This window comes from Pantherophis guttatus, chromosome 3 (genome assembly GCF_059756535.1).
Source record: "Pantherophis guttatus breed Tessera chromosome 3, ASM5975653v1, whole genome shotgun sequence".
Taxonomy (NCBI): Eukaryota; Metazoa; Chordata; class Lepidosauria; order Squamata; family Colubridae; genus Pantherophis; species Pantherophis guttatus.
Genome location: NC_142065.1, coordinates 185,996,555 through 186,020,419, shown reverse-complemented (window position 1 = coordinate 186,020,419; position 23,865 = coordinate 185,996,555). Strand labels below are relative to the sequence as shown.

At 40.0% G+C, this 23,865-nt stretch overlaps 1 protein-coding gene and 1 pseudogene across 1 annotated transcript in view; both read right to left on the bottom strand.

Moving 5' to 3' along the window:
* Positions 1–211: 211 nt before the first annotated feature.
* Positions 212–23,865, bottom strand: part of RIPK2 (receptor interacting serine/threonine kinase 2) — a 37,616-nt gene continuing 13,962 nt past the window's right edge. Inside the window, exons 3-11 of the mRNA XM_034422391.3 lie at positions 23,623–23,778; positions 21,244–21,398; positions 19,687–19,736; positions 19,219–19,380; positions 14,627–14,712; positions 13,791–13,886; positions 12,075–12,159; positions 4,134–4,286; positions 212–2,874 (exon numbers count right to left, since the gene is read on the bottom strand). Of these exons, the coding sequence (XP_034278282.2) occupies positions 2,534–2,874; positions 4,134–4,286; positions 12,075–12,159; positions 13,791–13,886; positions 14,627–14,712; positions 19,219–19,380; positions 19,687–19,736; positions 21,244–21,398; positions 23,623–23,778 (1,284 nt within the window). The 3' untranslated portion in view covers positions 212–2,533. The remainder of the gene's footprint in view (positions 2,875–4,133; positions 4,287–12,074; positions 12,160–13,790; positions 13,887–14,626; positions 14,713–19,218; positions 19,381–19,686; positions 19,737–21,243; positions 21,399–23,622; positions 23,779–23,865) is intronic.
* LOC148114940 (uncharacterized) lies at positions 9,054–10,967 on the bottom strand (annotated as a pseudogene).

Genomic DNA, 23,865 nt, shown 5'->3' with positions numbered 1-23,865 from the left:
GAAGAGCTTTTCCCAACTCAGGGGGAAATGAATAGATTAGTTAAACCAAGGGTGTAACAAAGTTAGGTGACAAAGTCTTATCTTCATAAGCAGCAAGCAGGCATTAGCTGAACGTTAAATGTAAGATCTCAAATAAGGTACAAATATAATGCATCAAAAGTCAACATTTGTAAAGGTAAACTTAAGGCTGTATATGAAAGTTTGTCAGAAGTTAGGAAAAAAATTCTTTTAATATAATACAATTAAATTAAATACTGGTTATCACTCCATGTACAGTATATTCATTAATTTTGAAGGGATACTGGGAGCTGCATCTTAGACTTAGTGGAGTACATGAAACCCTACAGCCTCAAGTTGTACACCAATGCATTTATGAAAATATCCCATATGCGTTCTCAAGGATTCTTACAACATTGTCAAGTGGATCAAGATTGTCTCCCATTTTGTAGTTAATAAGGAATGACCTTTGAAGAAACAAGATACTGATTGATGCTTTTGAACTCTGTTGTAGGAAAAGAATACAATGGACAGCTGAGGCAGGGTGGTGGAGGGAGGATCATTAAACAAAACAGCCCAGAATTTTCACTCAAGGCACAAATGACCTGGCTAAAATTATCCTATCTTTACTAAGTAAAGCCCTAACTCTCTAGAGAAGGCTTCTAAAATAGGGAGAAGTGGAAGGAAAAAAGAGGACAACCAGCAGTAAGGTGGATGGACTTGATTACAGTGGAGATAAGTATACCATTGGAAGACCTAAAGGACCAAGTTAGGAAAACTTTGAAAAAAAATTACCAATATGGTCCCCAAAAGTCAATACTGACTTGATGGCGCATAATCAATCAATCAATCAGATGAAATTGAGAGATTTTTGGCTTCCTAATATTGTTTAATAATCTGTAACTGTAGCAATATTTAAACCAAGGACCATCTAGATATATAGAAACAGAATTATGGAGTTGGAATTATTTAGTTCAGCCACAATTTGCATTTGTATACGAAACTGTATTTGAATCCTACCAGTCACACGTGAATTAAGATTCTATAAATTAAAAAAAAAAAAACTTATTTGGTTACTAAAGAACATTATATGGTCTCTCTTCTGCCATAGCTGCTCTATTCCGCCAAACTATATTCAGCAGAATCCTTGGTGGCTTAACTGGATAAGAGAAGAACTTCAAAGGCATTTGTTCATATAAATCATGATAGATAGTAAATCAGGAATTAACTGTATGAAATATTTTGGGGTCCCTTTGAGTCAGATTTGATTCCTGGCCACTGCCTGGACAAATCCCTGTAATTTTATTGGCAAGAATTCCGAAGTGGATTGCCACTGTCTCTTTCCCAGGGCTGTGAGAGTAACTGACTCAAGGTCACCCAGTTGGCTCCATGCCCAAGACGGAACTACAACTAGATAGCCACTTCTTGTTTTCTAGCCCAACATCTAAACCACTACACCAGACTGGTTTTATATGATTCATACATATTTTATACTATAATCTATCCTTCTGCCATTTATCACATAGGTGGACTACTTGAAGAATCCTTTCCTCTTTTCAGAAGATGCCATTGTCCTCCCCTCTCATACCTAAACAGAATTAGAATATGGAATGCAACTTCATTTTATGAAGAGGAGACATTGTTCACACTTATCTTCAGTTCCTCAGTGTCTTTAAAGTGTTTCTTCTTGAAGCAGAAGTGGTTGTTATATCCACCTTGCCACACCTACTTTTGAGTTAAGGTACACTGAACATGGATTGCTTTCCATCTTAGCAAAGTATTCATGAACAATTTGAGCTATAATCAATGGGGCCTCTATGAAATCCATATAGATTTTTTCTAAATTCCAGCACAATTCATTTGCACAAGGTTCTGCTCTTCGGGGGAATTAATGTTCTTACGCACTGGTCTGGAGATGTTCTTTAAAGATCTTAAACAGAGAACATGTTCCTTTCAATAAGAGTTTACAGACCACTGCCCCCCCCCCTTTTACAAAGCTGCAAACGGTAGTGAATGCATTCCAAAATACATGTGGGGTTTGTCTCATTAGGTCTGGTCAATGTTCGACATAACCAAATAGGGCATGTCTATTTTGCTACAAAGCTCATGGTTAAAGACAAGCAAATTCATGTAGAAGTCATTCCTATTTATATAAAATACTTTATAAAGGGTGGTGTTTTAGAACATTTCTACTAATTCACTAATCCAGTAATCCTTCCCTATTTAAAGACAGATTTGATTGACAGAATGCTTCAAAAGATAGGAAGCCCTTTTGAGTTGCCTATTCTTTTGTATTTTATATTCTTTGTATAATTTATATTTTCTTTTTAACAATTCCACAAAACACAAATGTATTCAGTGAGGAAAGTCCAAGTGTGTTGTTATTTTTAAAAATGGTAAGAACATTGTGTAATACTTCCATTTGCCAGATGCCCTCCCCCTCAGCCAGCAAACTAAGACCCTCAGTATGGCACCATGCATCAGAAACATAAAGAGGTACTTCAGAAATAGAAATCCAGATTGCAAGTCCTGACATTTATAGATGCAAAGAAGTGGTCCTGGATACAGGAGGTATATTTGGGTAAGGCTGAAGTCCCATCTGTTTGTTATCTTTCAGTTTTTGCACTATGATTCTAGCGACATCTTCTCCTTGACTGTCAGTAGTATCAAGCAGTTGCCTGACTCTTGAGGTCCTTGTAGGTTTGGTGTTAACAAGTTCATAATCCTCTTTCATGATTAAATCCCTGGCAAGAAGGGCATCTAAACACTGGTTAATGCAAGTGTCGGTCATCTGATGGACAATATTCTCTCTTTTAGTTTGGATCCAATTATGAGCTACAGCGAAATCTTGTGACTGCATAGTCCTCAATATAAAGCCTAATATAGAGAAGGAAAGAAACAACAACAACAAAAATATGACTCAGTCCTAAAATAAAAATAACATCAAACTACACAGAGCAATTTAAGAGAACAGAGCATATTTTCCTAATTTTTTTAGTATGATACTTCAAAAACAAAACTATGTCCTTTCACCTTTATTAAAATAAAAGCTGTATTCTCCAATTATTTCCTATATACTAGCTCTTCCTTCAGCAGATCCTTAATTGTGTTATCTACCTTTTTGTCACATCTGGACACACAGCCATTGCTTTTATTAGATAAAGATGATAGGCAGTTATGATCATTTGAAGGTGAAAAGCAGACCACACACATTGTTGCAGTGTGAAAATCCCAAACTTTAGATTAACATTTCTATCTTGTTGTTTTGCCTAAATATTAGGGTCACCTAAAGCATTTGGAAACTGTTGTCCAGGGTTATTAAGCAGATAGTGTGTTTCAAAAGTCAGTGTGTCCCAATTTGTGGTTCTCTCCAATATGAAAGAGACAACTGCCTTCTGTACATGTATCTCCAAATGTTTTGTATAACATAGCTTACGAAAAGGTTATTTTTTCCTGATAGGTTCAATTTCTTTTAGATGTTCACTTCATTTTTATTATACTCATTTTGTTCTAAATACCGTTTTAAGGAACACATTTTAAATGTTATTTAATGTTGTAAATCAAGATATCAGAGCATTAATTATAATCCTCATTCCAAAGTGCATAACTAAATGTCTATGGAGATTTTCAGTCATCAAGGTCATGGTTGTCCCAAAGGGGCTTTTTCAAGAGCTGAAGAAGCTTCTTGGATGAGAAGCGAAATGTCTTCAAAGAAAAACCAGAAAGTCCAGTTGCCTCTTGAAAAAGCACCTTTGGGTATAATCCTCATTGTTTAAAATAATCACAAATTCTGCAGTGACATGTAGCTTCTGTTCAAAAGTTCCACCTTCTATATACTTTCCATTTTTTTCTACAATCTTAAAGTGTGTATGAACTGAAACCATAAAATGATTAATAGTTACAGTATACCACCCTTTGAAGATAAATCCTTGTGATAGACAGTCTGTACATTGCTACCTGAGAAAAAAAAACATTTCTTTTTATAAATGTCCCCATAAAATAACTCACACAAATATGTAAAAGAGAATAATGCATGCACATTGGTGAAAATTATGTTGTTATTTCTAGAGATCTGATCCAGTTATATAGCAAAACAAATTGATCATGAGTAGGATTCAAAACTCTCAGCTGCTTACCTGGATTGGCTTCTGCTATCTGTAGCAAGCCTGGCATGGAATTTGATGAATTAGAACTATCTGTGTTAGATGAAGAACTTTGTTGCGATATGCAAGACTGAGTATTCTGGGAATGTGGAACATAACTGATCAGGGAGTGTGGTTCATCCTTAACTGTCATAAAAGAAAAGTATCTTATTAATTTAATTAAAAAAGAGTAAAAATAAAAACAAAGCATGAAATAAACCCAGAACTACTCCGTCATTTACCTACAATTTACCTACCATCCCAGCCACACTGCACCACACCAAATGGCTGCAACACAACCAGTAGATGGATTTTTCATTTTTTGTTTCTCTCATTATCCCAACAGATAACATCAAAAGTTATTTTCTGTGAACCAGAGAGACACTATCTAGTTATGATGTACTCATAGGAGGTGAGGGGTCCTTGGTGATCTCTGAGCTTGGTTGTTTTTCTTGCAGACATTTTATTACCCAAACTAAGTAACATGATCAGTGCTAGTCTGAAGATTCTAGCACTGATAATGTTGCCTACTTTGGGAAATTTTTTTTTTTAAATTTGATTTATATCTATTTTATCAAGCTGGCCTGGCCTAAATCTTCCCCCTTTTTAAATGTGGAAATTTTAAATTTTAAATTCGTCTTATTTATAGGGTCATGGGTAAGGCGTTTTAAATTGGGGAGCCATTTTGGGTTTAATTCTGTTTTAAACGTATTTTAATGTTTATATTGTATGTTTTTTAATTTTGGCTGTTCACCGCCCCGAGTCCTTTGGGAGAGGGGGCGGTATAAAAATCTAATAAATAAATAAATAAATAAATAAATAAATAAATAAATAAATAAATATGCCGCCCTTTTCCAGAGACTCAGGGCGGCTTACAATGCGTTAAGCAATAGTCTTTAAGAAAACAACCAAGCTCAGAGAATGGGTTTTGGTCCTACATGATACACCCCTTTTCTGTGGAGAAGGAATGACTCCAGACATGGGTATTACTCTGTCTTCTGGCTCTATGGACTGGGTTCAAACTTCTTCAAGTCCTCTTTTGCAGATGCTCCCAGTTTCAACGAAGTCCAACGAGGCTCCAGGATACTGCACCTGTAATGACACCCCATGAACACCTCCCTGACCAGACCTCTGCTTTAGGGTGGGGCTGGAGTCACTCCTCCACAGAAAAGGGGTGTATCAGGTAGAACCAACACCCATTTTCCTGTTAGAAAACTCATGATTCCAGACATGGGATTTACCAAAGCTGGTAGTCCTCATGAGTGAGAAATCATCTGGTCCTGTCCTTCTGGCATCTCTACTACATGCTGCAGAACTCTCCAACCAAAGGCCGCCCAGCCAATGCATATGTGTCAATCCTATAATGTCGTATGAACGGCGACGGAGTTGACCAGGTCGCCGCTCTGCAGATCTCCTCCACCGATGCTTGCGTGGCCCAGGCAGCAGATGTGGCCGCACTTCTCTTCGAATGGGCTATAACTGCCCTGGGCTGCGGCAATGACTGAGCCTCATAGGCTCTGGCTATTGTGGCCCTGAGTAACCTGCCAATCGCCAAAGCGGATAGTTTCTGTCCCATTGTTGATGGTAAAAAGGACACAAATAAGGCCTCTGTACGTCAGAACAACCTGGTCCTCTTAATGTAAATTCTGAGAGCCCTCCTTATGTCCAGAGTGTGCCAGACGCACTCTCTGGCATGTGATGGATTAGGACAAAAATCTGGGAGAACCAACTCCTGGGCCCAGTGGAACCAGGAGTTGATCTTTGGCATAAAGGCCGGATCCAATCGCAATATAACTCGATCTGAATGAAAGACACATAATTCTTCTCTCATGGAGATTGCGGCCAGCTCTGATATTCTTCGGGCCAATGTGATGGCCACCAGAAACAGTATCTTGTATGTTAAAAAGTTCAGGTGAATCGTTTTAATTGGCTCAAAAGGGGCATTAGAAAGTGCCAGTAAGACCTTCTGAAGGTCCCAGGTGAACGACCGCAGGTCTCAAGTTGGTTGCCTTCCTTAGAAATCTCATATCTGGATGTTGTGTCATGGATAACCTTCCCCCACAGACTAACACAGATGCTATGGCTGCCACCTGCCTCCAAAGTGTTGCTGGAGCCAGCCCTTTGTCGAAACCAGCTTGCAGGAACTCTAATAATTGCTGGACCTTGATATTGGTGGCCTGAATGCTCTTGCCAGTGCACCAAATCATGAATGTTCTCCAAGTAGTCATAAATACGTGTCATGGATGGGCATCTGGCAGCCTGCAACGTCCTTATTACTCCCGAAGAGAAATTCTGCCATTCCAGCAGTCCCTGGTCAACCGCCACGCTGTCAAGTGTAGCTACTGAGGCTCTGGATGGTAAACTGGCCCCTGGCTAAGGGATACCCTGGCGGGCGATTGATAGGCTCACCAGATCCGCGAACCATGTCTTGGTCAATATGGAGCAACAAGGATGACCTCCGCCCTGGTCTGCAGAATCTGACCGATCACCTGTGGTAGGAATGCCATCGGAGGAAATGCGTACAGTAGACGCCTGGCTCAGGGATAGTGAAGGACGTTGACCCTCTCTGCCCCGAGCCAGGAATCTGGAGAAATAGCAAGGAAGCTGATGGTTCATTGGTGACGCAAAGAGGTTTATGATCGGCTGTCCAAATCGGCACACAATCTCTTCGGGATTGTCTGTGGGATCCAATGGCGCCATGCTTAACCAATCTGCTCTTACATTGTCTATCCCTGTAATGTGCTCCACCCTGATGGAAATCACATTGGACTCGGCCCAGCAACAAAGGCGATTCGCCTCCTCCATTAGAACCCTGGATCGAGTGCTGCCCTGTCTGTTGATATGGGCTTTCACTGTTACGTTGTCGGTCATGAGAAGGACATGGCGATTCACTAGACAACATTTGAAGTGCTTGAGCGCCAATTGGGCTACTCTCATCTCCAGCCAATTGATGCTTTTCTGCGACTCTAACCTCGACCAAGTCCCCTGCGTCACCTGGTCGACAATGGGCCCACCAGCCTACAGACTGGCATCCACAGTCACTGTAATGCGGTCCTGATCCAAGAAGGGGCAACCCTGTTCCATGTGCCTGGATGTCCACCAGCAAAGAGATGCTAGGACATCCTTCGGAACCCTGACTTTGACCTGTGATGTTGCCCTGCCTGACCTCTGGAACGGCAACAAAAACCATTGCAGAGGCCTGGCATGGAATCTTGCACACGGGACCACCTCTATATAAGAGATTATCTTGCCCAACAGGGACGACAGGATCGCTAGAGTGATTCTCCTGTGCGAACAAATTTGCGCAATCAGGTCCTTGATACTCTGAAGTCTGTCCGGAGAGAGGAACACCAGACCTTCTAGCGTGTCTATAATTGACCTCAGGTGTAAGAGGCAATTTGTAGGAACCAGATGGCTCTTTCCCATGTTTATGGAGAAGCCATGTGTCTGTAGACATTGTATCATGATTCTCAAATCCTCCACTGCCTGCCTGTGAGAGGTTGACTGCACCAAAATGTTGTCCAGGTAAGCCGGAAGACGAATAGGTTTTGCTCTGAGCGATGCTCCTAACGCTGCCAGGTGTCAGCGCTTCAACGCTGGCATAGAGAGCAGAGGAGAGAGAGATAAGATCTGAACTTTTGCCTGCTAAATCCCTTTGAAGTCGGGTTGTCGTGGAAATGAGGAGGGGGAGGACATTCCTGGGAAATGACGAGACAAGAAGTCTGAAGAATGACTTGGAAGATAGCCAATGAGAAGCAGAGATTTGGAGATCGGAAAGGGAGGGATTGGGGGGCAAAAGGTCAGTCTTGTCCGTCTGTCAGACTTCGATGCTATCTCAAAATAAATGAATTTCCAAACTGCCAATCTTTAAGGAAATCTTTTCTTTAATTGAGCACAGCCACCGGATCATGACTCGATGCTTCCGCTGCTCCTCGGCAGTTCAACTATGAAGTCCATAGCAATCTCCTCCCATGACCTTGACGGTTCAGCTACTGGCTGCAGCAGCCCCGTAAGCATGGAGAGGGATGAAACTTTATGTCCCAGACACCTTGCGCACCTTAATCCTCAAGAGAAGTCACAATGTCAAACCAGCAGGACATTTTGGCTTCCTAAAGACTCTGCACTTAGCTCGGAGACAGTTTTGGTGGCCCCACATGAGAAAAGACGTGGACAGCTATGTAAAAAGTTGTACCATCTGTGCCACGATGAAAACCCGACCAGGAAGGCCCCCGGGGCTGCTGCAGCCAGTAGCTGAACTGTCAAGGCCATGGGAGGAGATTGCTATGGACTTCATAGTTGAACTGCCAAGGAGCAGCGGAAGCATCGAGTCATGATCCGGTGGCTGTGCTCAATTAAAGAAAAGATTTCCTTAAAGATTGGCAGTTTGGAAATTCATTTATTTTGAGATAGCATCGAAGTCTGACACCAGGATCTTTGTGAAGACCCTGAGAGCTGATGCTAGACCAAACGGAAATGTCCGGTACTGGAGGTATCTGCCGTTGTAATAAAACCTCAAATACTGCCTGTGGTCCCAATGTATTGGAACATGCAAATACGCCTCCATGAGGTCTATGGAGGTCAAGAAGTCTCCCTGCCAGACATTCGCTAGGATTGATCAGAGGAAGTGCATCTTGAACTTCTGATACTTTAAATACCTGTTCAGGCCTTTCAGGTTGAGAATTGGTCGCAGGCCCCCCAAGGCCTTCTGGATGACAAACAACATCGAGTAATACCCGTCCTTTTGTTCTTTTATAGGAACGGCTCTACTGCTTTGTTTTCCAGCAAGTGCCGAATTGCAGTGTCCATGATCTCTCTTTTGGCCATGTCCCGAGACCTGGAACAACGGAAAAAGACCTCCGGGGGGGGGGGGGATGCAAGAAATTCTAGAGAGAGATAAAATGTTATGGTCTCCCTCACCTATGTGTCGGAGATTGTTTTCTCTCACTGGTCAGCAAACAGGCCTAGATGGCCACCAATGGGAGCCCTGTTCCTGTAGTCAACGGGGTCTGCGAAAGGAACAGTTGTTCCTTCCACGAAAAGGTCACCTCGACTGGTTACGTGGTCAACTCCTATCACTATACCCTGCTCTCAACTGGTAAAATTGTCCTGACTGGCCTCCCTGTGTCTGGAATCCCCTCTGAGACCTGTTAAAAGCTGAACCCCAGTAGAGGCGGAAATAAGGTTTCCATAGGGCGTGTATCCTCGTGATTCTCCTCTCTATGACAAGGCTGGCAGTACTTTCTCTCTCTCCTTAGGCTCTGTCAACGAGGGATCTAATGCCTCTACAAACAACTTAGGACCTTTAAAGGGCACTAAAGCCAAGCGCCACCTGCATTTGGTGTCTGCCTGCCATTTCCGCAACCAAAGAAGCCTCCGGGCAGTGACTGTGGATGCGATAGACCTCGCCCCAAATTTTGCGGAGGCCAGAGTAGCGGCCGCCATGTACTCTGCAGCCGCCTCTACCTTATTGAAATCCTGATATGCCCTAAGGTCAGTCACTGGCACCTTGTTCTGAATCTGTTTGATCCACAGCAACGAGGCCTTGCAGTAAAGAAAGATGCTGCTGTAGCAGCTCTGATACCCCAGGCAGCCGCCTGGTGTGCCCTCCTGAGGGCCTGCTCTAACTTCCGGTCCTCCGGTTTCAAAACTTCTTCTGGTTGAGCCAAGATAGCCAAAGAGGAAGCTAGGGCCGGAACCGGCTCATCGACATCTGGAACTCGAAGGAACTCTGTCAGATCTGGAGTCAAATTATAAAATCTTCTCTCATAGGAAGACATATTCGAGTAAGTGCCCGGGGCCTCCCATTGCTTCCTGATCATGTTCAGAAATAATTGAGGAGCCAGTATTGTCTCAGTCTCCACTGCTGGCTCAGAAAAAAACAGGTCTGCAGGATCCTGCTCCGGTCATGATCCCCCTTGCTCCACAGAGGTCCCCTGTCTTGTAGATATCTTAGCCTTAATCAACAGGGGTTTAAATAGGTGTGGTCTAAACAACACTTTGAATGTGGGTTGATCCAGCAATAGGCCCTCCTCCTCAGATAATTCCTGTTCCCACTGGTCCTCCCTCATGGACAAGGAGTTCTCCGAACCTGAGGACGGTTCAGAGGAGTCTGAATTCGACCCCGATGCTTGCTCTGCCAGCGCTGGAGCTGCCTGACCATTGTCTTGTGACTGGACATCCGTCCTAAGTATTGATTGCCTATTGAACTGCTTACAGCCTCAAGACCACACTGAACTGCCTCAGCAATCCAATGTTGCACCATCGCTGGCATATCTGCCTCTCGGCCGGGAACCTGCCTATCCCCCTGTGACAACACCAGGTTGATAGGTGTAGAACTGGATCTCTCCCTACTGGAGTCTACCCCCGAGGGACCAGGTGGTAATGCTCCTGACTGAACATTGGTAGAAGGACCAGGTTCCTCCACTAGCTCCGCCTCTCCAGCCGGAGCTGACTCTTGAATATGTCTGGTCTTGGCAGCAACCTTAATGTTCCTTTGTATCTGTTTCTCCAATGCAGTCTGGTGGAGTTTCTCTGTCTTCTCCTGCACCTTAGACAGGCGTTTAAGCACCAAGGCCTTTGACCTGAGTTTTGCAGCCACTTCAGTACTGCCACTCCTCGTCTTATGATAACGGCCTTTTGAGCCCCAACCGGAAGCTCTCTGCAAGTGAGAAGTGTCAGTTAGCTCCATTTGGTTGCTAAGTGAAGCATCTGATACCATACCTATATAAATAGAAATATAATGAATCTTTTTTTTATATATATTTCTGACTGAGAGCAATTGTACAGAATTATAAGGGCCAAACACCTTAAACTGTGGACCACTGCAGGCCAAGGCCGCCTGCTCAAAGCCCAAAAATATGTCAAGCTTCGCTGCCCGAAACCGGCCGCACTTAGGCTATTCCTGGTCTGAAAAAAGACCATATCAATTGATTTACTTCACCTTGGAGGCTAAGCGGACTCAGGCCCAGGGCCCTTCACGCTGCCCTCCAAGGACTTGCGCTGTGCTGGAGGACCGAGAACTGAGCCCTATGACAGCTCTCCTCTCTGTGCTTAGAAATATGCTGACAAAATGGCCACCGCATCCGGCAAACTCTGAACGGCTCTCAAAATGGTGCATAATCACCCTTAGTCATATCCTCCTGCACGCAGTACTTTTAATTCACCACCCTCCTCCTTTTACTCACGATCCTGAGGAGAAGTAGCCAATCTGTAGGCCGAGCGATTTAAAGCTCCAGGCCCCTCGCCACACCACTCTGCACCCGCACCAGATGCTTTCTGCATGGTCCTAGTATCAAAATGGCGGCTCTCTCCTGAGCCACGCTATCACCTGGGTGATCTAGACACGCACTAAGCAATGGCGGCTGCTATATCACCACTTGCTTCGTCAAGGGTGGAATAATGGCGCCCGTTCTCCTAGCCGCCTATCTCTGTGACCTTTAATGGCAGCGTTTCACTCCCAGCTGAATACTGTCTGGCCGCTTAGCACAGAGGAAAAGAGGACCCTCGGCTGAGGAAATCCCTTCCAAAATCTTTAGCGGCTGGTGCGTCTGCACTGAATCGCCGCTGAAATTGACTCACACTGCTGCTGCTATGAAAGAGCAGCTCTCCGATGTTAAATAGAAGCTACAACAAACTCCCAAAACAGCCAATTCTAAATAAGAAATGAGAGCAACCCAGAAAGATACTAACGAGCTCAGGACTGAGTTGAAACCGGGAGCGTCTGCAAAAGGGGGCATCTCTTCAAGTTTGAACCCAGTCCATAGAGCCAGAAGACAGAGTGATACCGATGTCTAGAGTCATGAGTTCTCCAACAGGAAAATAGACAAAGGACACCACATTTCAACCCTGAGCTGCAAATATTCTCCTTTATTGGTATTCATAAGAGTATTATGTAATTGCCAACGATCAAACTGCAATTGTGTGCAGAGGACATACCATCTGAAAGGAGGTTGCACTTTTTTGATATATTTTGGGGAACACTTGACGGATAAGATTGATCATCTTGGGATGAACAGGAACTCTGGAAAGAACAGAATCACATGGAATAAAGATTTTTGGTTTAATTTTTTCAACAGGTAAAATTTAGCAAACAAGTACAATGACCACAAAATGTACTAGTGATTATGCTAGATATATTTAAAACCCTACTTACATATTAGTAATAAAATAAACACACACACACACACAAAGAAAAACCTATAATAAAATTCTATATAGTATCATGGGATTATTTTAATCTTTAAAATTATAAGGGGGCTGCAATACTAGCTGTCCAGGACCTCATGTGGCCCGCCGGCTGGACATGCCTGAAATACATGAAATAATGGCTTGTGTCCATGTGCCCCACATTTATGAAACATCTTGGGTTTTTTTTCTCTGCATACTCGCCTTATGCAGTATCAATCCAGTAGGATATATTTCTGAAATAGCACTGCAGAGTTACCAATGTTACTCTTAATACCATTAATTCTACCTTATGTTGTGGTCTCAGGATATCTAGAATAATTTTACTCATTCTTGTGGCTTTCAAATTTGCTTAGGCTAAATTTTTTGGAATTGATGATCAATATAGCTAAAGTCTAATCTGTCTGAGGGTGCCAGGAAAGCTATTTCAAAACTTTGCATTCATACCAAAATTGTTGGTTATAAATACTACACACAATCACTAATTGCCTCAACCATATTGTGGTTGATTTAGAATGCAACAAAAGTACTGCAAAGATTTTTGGTGTAAACTCATTGTACAATTCATGCATACAGCTCTTCATCAAGGAACATTTTCCCAGCCTTAAATAATCACACACACACAGACACACACACAGAGAGAGAGAGAGAGAGAGAGAGAGAGAGAGAGAGAGAGAGAGAGAGAGAGAGAGAGAGAGAGAGAGAGAGCGAGCCATAATAAAACAGCATTGTTACTCACCTTCAAATTTCCACAAAAAAAATTGCCAATAATATTTTATTGTTTCTCATTTTATTAATAACAAAATGACATAAATCATGTCTATACTTTTAATTAATGACAACTCTGTGAGAAACATCCCACCGAGAGAATGTAGCTAGCCTAAAGTTACCCGGAAACTTTTCTGAAATAATATTGAATTGTAAGGGCTGGAAGATCTATTTATTTCAAGGACAACAGTGGTCTGAAGACAACTCTCTGTGCTTAGATGTTATCCCAGTTTCACCTTTTGGAAGCTATTATTTTTAAAATTCATATCTGCTCTGTGGCATTCAAACATGGAAGAGACGTCCCTCTGTATCATAGTATGGTAAGCAGGGATCAGTAATTATCCATGTCGGGCATTTGCCATTTATCAGCGTTTATCTTCTGCCTTGAGGAGGTCTATGAATATGCGAACTTATAGGTGTGCCTATGATTAGCATAATATATGCTATATGCCCCTGAAAGACCCTCAACATAAGTCTGAAATGCTGAACGTTAATCCTTGGCAAAGAGCTCATTGTTTAGCTCATCATAAATCTTTGCATCACTGGATGAGATGTTGATGTGTTCCAACCCAATATAGTTCACAAATGAAATAATCTCTGAGAGTCTCTGACTCTCTACAAAACTGACCACGGATCTTTGGCAAAAAACAGTTTAACCATATTAAGGTGTTTATGATAATAATAGAAAAAAAGTTTTACCTCTTGTATACTAGTGTTCAGTGGTATATTTAAAGATATTGATTCATCACTGGATAACTTGTTAGACAAATGAACGCAACTCCACTCATAGTGTGCCTGAAAGAGACATCGGTATAAAACAAAATGGTGTTATGAAATCGAAGCATAATTATGAGACAAACTACCCAAGAGTTCTGCATTTGAGTAAGGCTATGTGGGAAGAGCACAATTTGGGACGTGTGCTCACCTACAGCCAATTGCTTGCACAGATTTTTATTGTTTAACACAACAATACATGAATTTATTTTGTAAATAAACTATAATTTATAATTTTTATATTATATAAATATATTAAATATAATAATAAAAATAAACAATACATACATAAATGGACGGGATGTCTATGGAGATTCTCAGTCATCTAGGTCATGGCTGTCCCAAAGGTGCTTTTTCAAGAGGCAACTGGACTTCCTTGTTTTTCTTTGAAGACATTTTGTTTATTATCCAAATAATCTTCCTGGATGATAAGTGAAACGTCTTCAAAGAAAAACCAAAAAGTCCAGTTACCTCTTGAAAAAGCACCTTTGGGACAAATGGACAAGTACATCCCTTTAGCTAAACATGCTTACAGTTCTATCTGTAATCAGGTACCCCAATAGGGCAGTTTTCTGATTACAAATATCTCAATGGTCTTATGGTCCCATAAGCTCCCATATATCTTAGCATAATTCAGACTGGGAAAGTGAACAACTGCATATGGTTAATAGTATGAGAATTCTAAGTTCAGATACATGGATATCCAATTTCCTTTTTGGGAATAATTTTTATTCATAATAGATTATAATATGAGCACTTACTTTGGCCCTCTTTAAATCTATTACTGCTTCAAGCATAGGTATCTCTTCAAAGGTCCTCATCACAGATTCAAGATCTATTAAGCACCCTAAAGAAAGATACTCACTATTAGGTCTCTTAACAGAAAGTTTAAATTATGGAAATTACATTCCTGAAAAATATTTTAAAGCATACTCCCTAAGGCCAATTTGAAGGATGTCAAAACCAACTATTCCTGGGTAAAACTAGATAGTACTACATCCTATATATCCAACAGATAGGGAACAATTAATGTTTGACATTTTAACATAATTACCCTATGAGTTTTGGACTCCAGAAAGCCTTAATGTTATCCCAGGCCTTAGGGTAGGATGAACTGAATTCCTTGTTAGATAAGTTTGTCACGTTACATATTTTTGTGTTAAACAGTCACTCAGTTTTGCCATTTTGCTTATTTTTCTTATTGAGTGATTTATTTACTTATTATTTATCTTATTATTTTGTTTATCTTATTGTGTTTGTTCTTATATTGTGAGCTGATGGGTTATATAAATAAATAGTGTGTGTATTCTGCTTGACACATTGCTTTCAGGTTCACCAAACTTTACCAAAATTTGGTATTAACAGAATTACAATCCCAGCCATGTTGTGCCCCCTATCTCTCCTTCCCCACTGCTTCCCCAGTAGCTCAGTCCGATTGAACAGGATGAACCTATAACCTGCCAGACCCCACTTGTGTGGACTGTATCACCATCTTGAAGATTTTCACAAGTAAGGTAAAATGAATCTCCCTCATAAAAGCAGTCCTAGAGGCAACATGAAGGCATCCCAAAGGCAATGCACCACAGTGGCATCTACAGCTTGTTTTCTCCTCCTTCATCCTCCATTTCTTCAAGCTTACTCTATTTGGATATTCTTGGGAGAATAGTAATATTGCATTGCACGTCTTGGAACTGTAGTTTTAACATTATTCCACATAATTACTATTTTAATGAGCACTTAATGCTGGTTAAAAATTAAGTATGTTTCCATAAACGTATATTACAACATAATAATGCATTATTTCAGATACTACACAGACTAAACTGAAACTATTACATGAACCTTGCTTATATCTGATTCAGAATAAGGTGACTCTTAACACAGAAGTTAAGAAATCAAATGTCTTTGATTTCAAAATTTTCCAGAAAAAGCTCATCATATCATATTCCAGAAATATTCCGAAGAGCCTTGGTGGCGCAGCAGATTAAAGTGGTGTTAAGTGACACCAGCTGCCTGCAATTACTGCAAGTTTGAATCTCACCAGGCTCAAAGTTGACTCAGCCTTCCATCCTTTCGAGGTAGGTAAAATGAGGACCCGGATTGTGGGGGCAATAAGCTGACTTTGTATAAAAAAGAACACCGCTTTGGGCTGGGGGGGCGAAAGCCCTACTAAGCAAGTATATAGAAAAGTATGAAGGCTATTGCTTTAACGCATTGTAAGCCGCCCTGAGTCTCCGGAGAAGGGCGGCATAAAAATTGAACCAATAAATAAATAAATAAATAAATAAATGAACTTGCTTACTCAAACAAAGACTAGGTGGCTCAATGGCTAAGACCCTGAGCATGTTGATCAGAAAGGTTGGCAGTTCGGCGGTTCAAATCCCTGCGTGAGCAGGGAGTTGGACTAGATGACCTCCAAAGTCCCTTCCAACTCTGTTACTGTTTACTGATTACTACTAAATCCCTTAAATCTTAAGAAAGTATCTTTCACCAAATTATTATTATTTACTTTCGCCAAAACTGAACAAAAACAAGGTTAAGATTTCAGGTATCTGAAGGCATAAAGATGACTTTTAGAGTTTTCCCTCTTAATAATAATAAAAAAGAAATACTGAATGAATCACAACAAATCACCATCTACCATAGTATCGGATATGATTTTGAGTGCATTTCAATATAGAATAACTGGCATGTATAGTGAGTTGAGCGCTATCTGATAGCCAGAACAGGAACCAGGAAATATCAGGGTTAAGAATTTGCCTGCAACAAACATATTACATGGCTTTAGGTAAAGTAGTATGCTGCAGAGTAAGAATATGGGAAGAATGACATTGACACGTTCACTCTTTTCAGTCATTCCAGTGAAATTGGATAGAGATCAGGCTACAATACAGAAGCAACCCTTCCATGGGTGAAATGTAAAATCTGTTACTACTGGTTCTGTGGGCATGGCTTGGTGGGGGGTGGGTAATGTGACTGAGTGGGCGTGGCCAACTTTTTTTAAAAAAAACTTTTCAAAGCATTTTTTCTAAGCATTTTTAAAAGCCTCTCTGCCGATCAGGAACTCAGCTGGGATCGTCAGAGACTTTTCAAAGCATTTTTTTTTACCACCTCTTTGGCCAGAAGTTGCAGAAAAAAATGCTTTGAAAAGCCTCTGGTGATTTCAGCTGAGCCGCGCGATCATCAGACGCTTTTTTTTTTTACTTTTAAAAGCATATTTTCATCGGAAGAGGTTGTAGAAAAAATGCTTTTAAAAGTAAAAAAAAAAAAGCCTCTGATGATCGTGTGGCTCAGTTGGGCATGGGGGGGGGGCATGCAGGGATTTTTGCTACCGGTTCTCCGAACCACCCGCCGCCATCGCTACCGGATCGGGTGATCCCATCCGACCTGGGAGCTTTTCACCCCTGAACCCTTCCATTCAAGTACAGGTCTTCCCAGCACAGGTTTTTTACATTCAAGCACAGGTTTTTACATTCTAGGCAAAAAAACCAAGGCCCAGATCCTACAGACAGCTCTAGTCATACAATTGCAGAAAACTTCTCCTTTAGCTAAATGCATGAAAACTGGAAAGAGAAGTAAACCAAGGATCCATTCTTCATCTATTTGGAAGTCCTATACATATGCAGATGAATGCTTGGAGGGCGAGAGAACCTTCCTAATACAATGAAAACATTATCTGCCGCTTTTTTTTAATTGTCAAGGAAAGCCCATCTTTCAAGCCATAAATAGCAAAAAAATAAAAATAAAGTGAGGAAAACAGAGTATTCATATAAAAATTGTTCTAGACTTTTCTAAGTCTAGAATACTGACACGTTAAACCTTTTCTGATTTGTATGCCAATATAAAATACACGAATATAAGTATTCAATTTACAACCAGCTACTTAGCAAATTTTGAAGTTATGACTGACCCGAAAAAAGGGACTTACAACCTAGATGTGAAGTAAGAGTTAGTCACATGATTGAACTTCGAACGCTCAACAACACTGTTCCATTTATGGCCATTATTGTACTGTCATTTGCAATTGCATTTTGACCTGGTCTTGCTGAAAACTGGAATTTACTTCCAGATTTTAGTAAAACTGCACCCCTAGTGAACCTTTGCTTCCTTAATGACCACTGCAAAAAAGGTCATAAAATGGGGTCAGTCACATGAACGACTCTTTTTATGACCTCTACAATATATCACAGTAATGAGCAGGCTCCATTATGGTTACATGCTAAGGACTACTCTACCCAAGAAAGCAACCAGGCTGCTTTCTATGTATTCATCCTATTTAAATTTAAATATTAGAATATATATATAAATCAACTATAATAATATAGTATTAGTTGTGACATCAATGGCTTCCGGAATCCAAATACCAGATATCTGATTAGTACAAATGTATCTTATTGGATGGTTGTGTTAGTGTCTGGATTGTTCTAAAGCACTAAACAATTTTACAAACAAGAGTAATATATGCATCATTAAATTATGCACAGACTTTCTACCTCACTTCTGCGTAGCAGGGCTGTGCAAAGACAGCAGCCACATGGGGCTTGCTAAGAACTAGTTGCTTTAATGGTTCAAGAAGAGGTCCTTCACTCATGCTCACGTGCTTGGAGAATTACTGTTTTTATTCCTCCATGTCTAGCAACTGTCTCAGTTTTGCAATTCAGCTGTAAAATGGGAAAAAGAGTAACCATATCCTCACTGAGGGTTTAAAAAAAGCACAAGGAAGACTTGCTTGACTGAGCAACCTTCAGTGAATAGATAATCTCAAAACTTCCCACTGCAATTGAATCACAAAATAAATATAGGGTTACCTATTAGGTGGGCATTCCCCTTAGTCAATAGGCCTGTACAGGATTACAATTTTTAAGGGGAAAAGGTGCTTCAGAATTTCATTGATCATGGACCAAGCAATAGCCCACAATTTCTTAACAAGTATTTTTGCATGTTTGGAATGGAAAGTGTGCCCATATGACTACAGGAATAAGTATAACTGCTTTAACAAGTTGTTGACTAGTGCTCACATCTGCTCCAAAGCATCTTTGCTCATTGAATCCAGGCAACTGGTGGTGATGGGAAAGACCCACTTAGTAGGTAGTCCTATTTTTATAATGGTAAAATAATGCTTAAAGGCCAATGCAAATTATACTTAATAACTTTAATATACAATTAAAGCAATCCCAAGTAATACTTGGGATGCTTCCAACCATTGAACAATCTTGAACATTGTGTTCAAGTGCGGCTTTTCTTCAGTAGAGTTGATATGGAAGCAAGAGAAGCACTTAAGCGGGTGCAACAAATATACAACAGCAGAGTGTAGCCAGAGCTGCTGAGTTATCTATCATACAGAGAAACTCACTTGAAAAAGATGGTCTTTCCTCTGGATTGGGTGCCCAAGAAGATTCCATTAAAGACACCATCAATTCTCGGTAAGGAATATCAAGGGGCAAAGTCTCTTCCCCAACATCTGGACGCTTCCCTTGTGACATGGTAAACATAATTTGCAAATAATGTACAACGTCTGCAAAAGTCAATACATGCCTATGTTAGAAATATATGTGCATTTCGTCCAATTTTAGAAATTGAAACACAAGTAGTAAATTCACATTTTAGATAACATTGTGATATAAATGTAATTTAGAAATTTTAAAAGCAAAATAGTTCTCCTGCTCTACCAATATTTTGCAATAGTCCAATACAATACAAGCTTAAGACAAAGGGGAAACAATGGGCTTTAAAAATATTGTTTACGTTAATCTGAATTTTAACTATTCAGGATTATTCTAACTAAGTTATTCTTTAACAGAATTAAAGACCAAAATCTGACCTTCAAATGGTTTTTTTCTTGACATCACTTCCCACATAATAATGGCATAACTGTTACAAACAAAAATGCATGTTAGTATGTATTTTTAAATTAGTTCATTTTTCCCCAAGGCAAAATAATCTCAGTAAAATGAAAATATTCCAGTTACTGTTGTTTTGTGGGAAATCTACATCCCAATCTAACAGCAAAGCAAGGATATTAGCATTTAAAATATTCTCAGTGACTAGTTGGGACAAATACCTTTGGTATCATAAAAACACAGTAATTTTGTTATATATACAGCATTTGTGAATAAACAAAAACACACACAAATAAATAAATAAATAAATACCTATTACACCTAATATAAATACAAGGATACTTTCTCAAATGTTATTTAAATATTAATTATATCAATTGCATTCTTATATCAATATATCCCTGTCATACTAGAAATTAAATAGAGTATATTTTAGGTTTCCATGCTAATTCTATGTAGCCACAAAGAAAACTTTGGAATATTTCACATCTATTTTTTATTGAATGCATCCCCTTAGAAAAACTTCCTTCCATACAAGAGATGGCATCTTAAAATCAGAAGCTGACTTTATTCAAGAACATTAAGATGAACCTACATTCAATGCATAGGATTAAGCTTTTCTTTAATTAAAAAGGAAGCAATATTTTTGAAAATATGCAGAAAGCTGTATTGAAAAAGAACACAAAGCAGAAGTTCTTTCACTAAACCAGAGTTTACCTGAATGCAGGCTCTTTGGATATGTATCATTGTTTGTTGCTAATGTGCATACATGAAGCACTGGAGCAGCCAAAGTCCTTAATGAAATCTTTACACTCTATACCTTGACTTGCATTGTTAGTTAGTTAATACCCCTGTAAAAATTTTCTGAAGGGCAGCTTTTCACTAAATTAAAAATGCTTGACTTGCTTTAAGTAACCTGAAAAGGGTTAAAATGTTCCTTTCAAGAAACTAGTAATAATGAGTTTGGATTAACATTTTTGTGACCCTATTTCACAATAAGATACACGTGTGTGTGTGTGTGTGTTATTTGAAACTTAGGGATGAATTAGATTTTCCAAGCATGTGTACAATATAAAGCCTGAGAAAAGGTATGCATGAAAAAACTTGCATTATGCAGGACATAACTGGACAGCAAAGTCGTAATTGCATATAGAAACCCATCCTTAAATTGATTTGAGAGGCAGTTTAAAAATTTAATTAAACTGACTGGCAAATACCAGATGCAAAAGTGCATTAGTTTGTTGACTGCTATTGAACAGAAAAAGAAAAGAAATATACCCCAAACAATACATAGCGGATTAGAAACACCACTAAGAAAACAATCTTCCCAATAAAAAAATGTGCTGACCTTAACCTCCACAAAATATAAAGTTTTTCTATAGAGACTGAGACACCAAGGTATGCAACATTTTTGCCCTTTAATCTCACTGCATTTTACATATGGTATCTGTAATGCCCTATATGGCTGATTTTTTTATATTTTATATTTTAAAAAATAAGCACACATTGTTCCAAAAATCCATAATAGAATAATATACCTGTATATATCATGCTTTACACTTGAACGGGTTTTGCTGCTATCATAACATTCAGGTGGTATGTAAATGATGGTCCCTCCCTCAGATATTGATTTATCCCCTTTTGAAAGTGTCATGGACACCATGCGCCACTTTGATAAACCAAAATCTGCAATCTGAAAGATGGAAAAGAAACTCAGGTCACCACGTGCAGCTCTGAGACACAAAGGTTTAGGCCCATTAAAATATCTACTTTGGTCAAAGAAAGGCTGTTTATATGAAAAGAAGCTTATTCTTTTTACTTAAAAAACTTTAAAATTACAACAATTATTTCAAAAAGATAGGCAGATCAGAAAACAAAAAGGACTGGCTGATTAAAAAATGGAACCATAAAATACTTCGTGAGAATTTGTTAAACTAGATAATATGGTAATTGCCAACTCACATGTGTGTGCATATATATATATATATATATATATATATATATATATATATATATATATATATGCAAAAAATTAAAATCTCGGGTGTTTTCCCACGTCATTGTAAATAAGTTGGTTAAAATGTTTAAAATTCTGGTTAAAATCCCAGCTTAAAATCTTCTAAAAATCCTTACAGAGCACTCTGCAAGGTCCTTTAAAACCTCAGCTAAAATCCTACCAGTGACTTTAAAAGTTTTTCTTAAAGCAACGTTTCGACAGGCTCACAACCCTGTCATCTTCAGGCTCTGGTTTCGTTAGAAGCTATGGATTCTCTGTTGCGAGGTCGGAGCTGTCGCTTATCTATATTTGCTGCTGCTGACGTATGCTGGCTAGCCTGCAACTCTGTGTCCCGATTGGAGGACAGCAGTTTTTCTTCCTGCTTCCTCATCCTAGCTGCTTGGCTGTGTGTTACAGGCCCAGCTTTCTCAGATTCTCTATTATTATCTGTCTGCTGTAGAGGGGAAAGGATTCTGGTAGGCATCCCAGCACCCTTGATTGTTAGTTGAGATCTCAGCCTGTCTTCTGGCTCGATCCTCTCTCTCTCCTTATTGCTAGCCACCCTCTGCAGAGCGGGAAGAATTCTGGCAGGCCTTGCAACACCACTGGTTACTTGATGGAATCTCTGCCTCTCTTCTGATGTTAACACTTGAGTTTCTCTCAGTGCAGGTCCCCAAATACTTGATAACCTAGAGGCGTCATCTCGTCTGTTCATATTCTGCGGCCTCCTTTCAATTTCGATGGCCTCCCTGATTATTCTTTTGTTGAGATGTTCCTCTTTCGCCATTGTTCTGGTTTTATTAAAATCAATATTGTGTCCCGTGGCTTTCATGTGTTGTACCAAAGAAGAAGTTTGCTCTTCTTTTCTCACTGCATTTTTATGTTCTTCTAAGGAAAGAAGAAGCCAGCATATGTCAGCAGCAGCAAATATAGATAAGCGACAGCTCCGACCTCGCAACAGAGAACCCATAGCTTCTAACGAAACCAGAGCCTGAAGATGACAGGGTTGTGAGCCTGTCGAAACGTTGCTATAAGAAAAACTTTTAAAGTCACTGGTAGGATTTTAGCTGAGGTTTTAAAGGACCTTGCAGAGTGCTCTGTAAGGATTTTTAGAAGATTTTAAGCTGGGATTTTAACCAGAATTTAAAACATTTTAACCAACTTATTTACAATGACGACCTACACACACACACACACACACACACACATGCCACTTGCTTTTCTAGACATATTCTTAAGTCATTAGACTAACCCTGAGCAGAGTTCAAATTTAGCAACAGCAATGTTTTATGTTATAAAACAAAATCATGGTCACCACAAACCTTCTTAAAGTTCTCTTTTACTGAGTGGCGATTTTTACTTCCCCTTCTAAGACATAAATATGAGCAATGCAATTATCTACTAAGCCACAATATTGCTTTTCTGTATATCAATCACACAAATGAACAAAAAAATTGAAAGGAAATTTAATAATTTGCAAACTTCTAAAAATACGGTATGTAGAAAAGAAGATGGAAACTTGATCTCTGTTGAAATTCAAGGGGAGGACTAGGATTAACAGGTTAAAATTAAAAGAAAGGAAATCCACACTGAGTATTAGGAGGAATTTCCTGATAAGAGCAGTTAAACAGTGGAATAGGCTAGAAGAGGGGGTGTCAAACTCAAAGCTCGCGGGCCAGATTTGGCCCGCAGGGTGCTTAGATCTGGTCCGCAGAGCTGCCCTGGAAACAGCGAGGGACCAGCAGCAGTGCCTCTGCCAGCAAAAATGGGCTCCCGAGCTCCATTCTGGCTGCGACAGCCTCCTGCAACCCTCTGCCAGTTAAAACAGAGCTTGGGAGGGCCGCACATGGTCCTGAACTGTACTGTAAAGTTTCTATCCCTGATTTTTCCACTTCTGCACTGTAGAAGAGCCCAGCCTTACCTTAACATGGAACTCACTGTCAAGTAAAATATTCTGGGTCTTCAAATCATGGTGCATGAGTGGAGGGCTCAGGTTGTGAAGATAATTTACTCCCAAAGCAATTTCATACAAAATGCGATACCTGAGTGACCAAGCAATGTCGGGGTAGATGTTTTTCTATTTAGAAAAGAGAAAGAACACAACACATGGCGATATAGAGAGACAGACTGGAATGGTTGAAAGAGCATCTTGAAACTAGCTGAT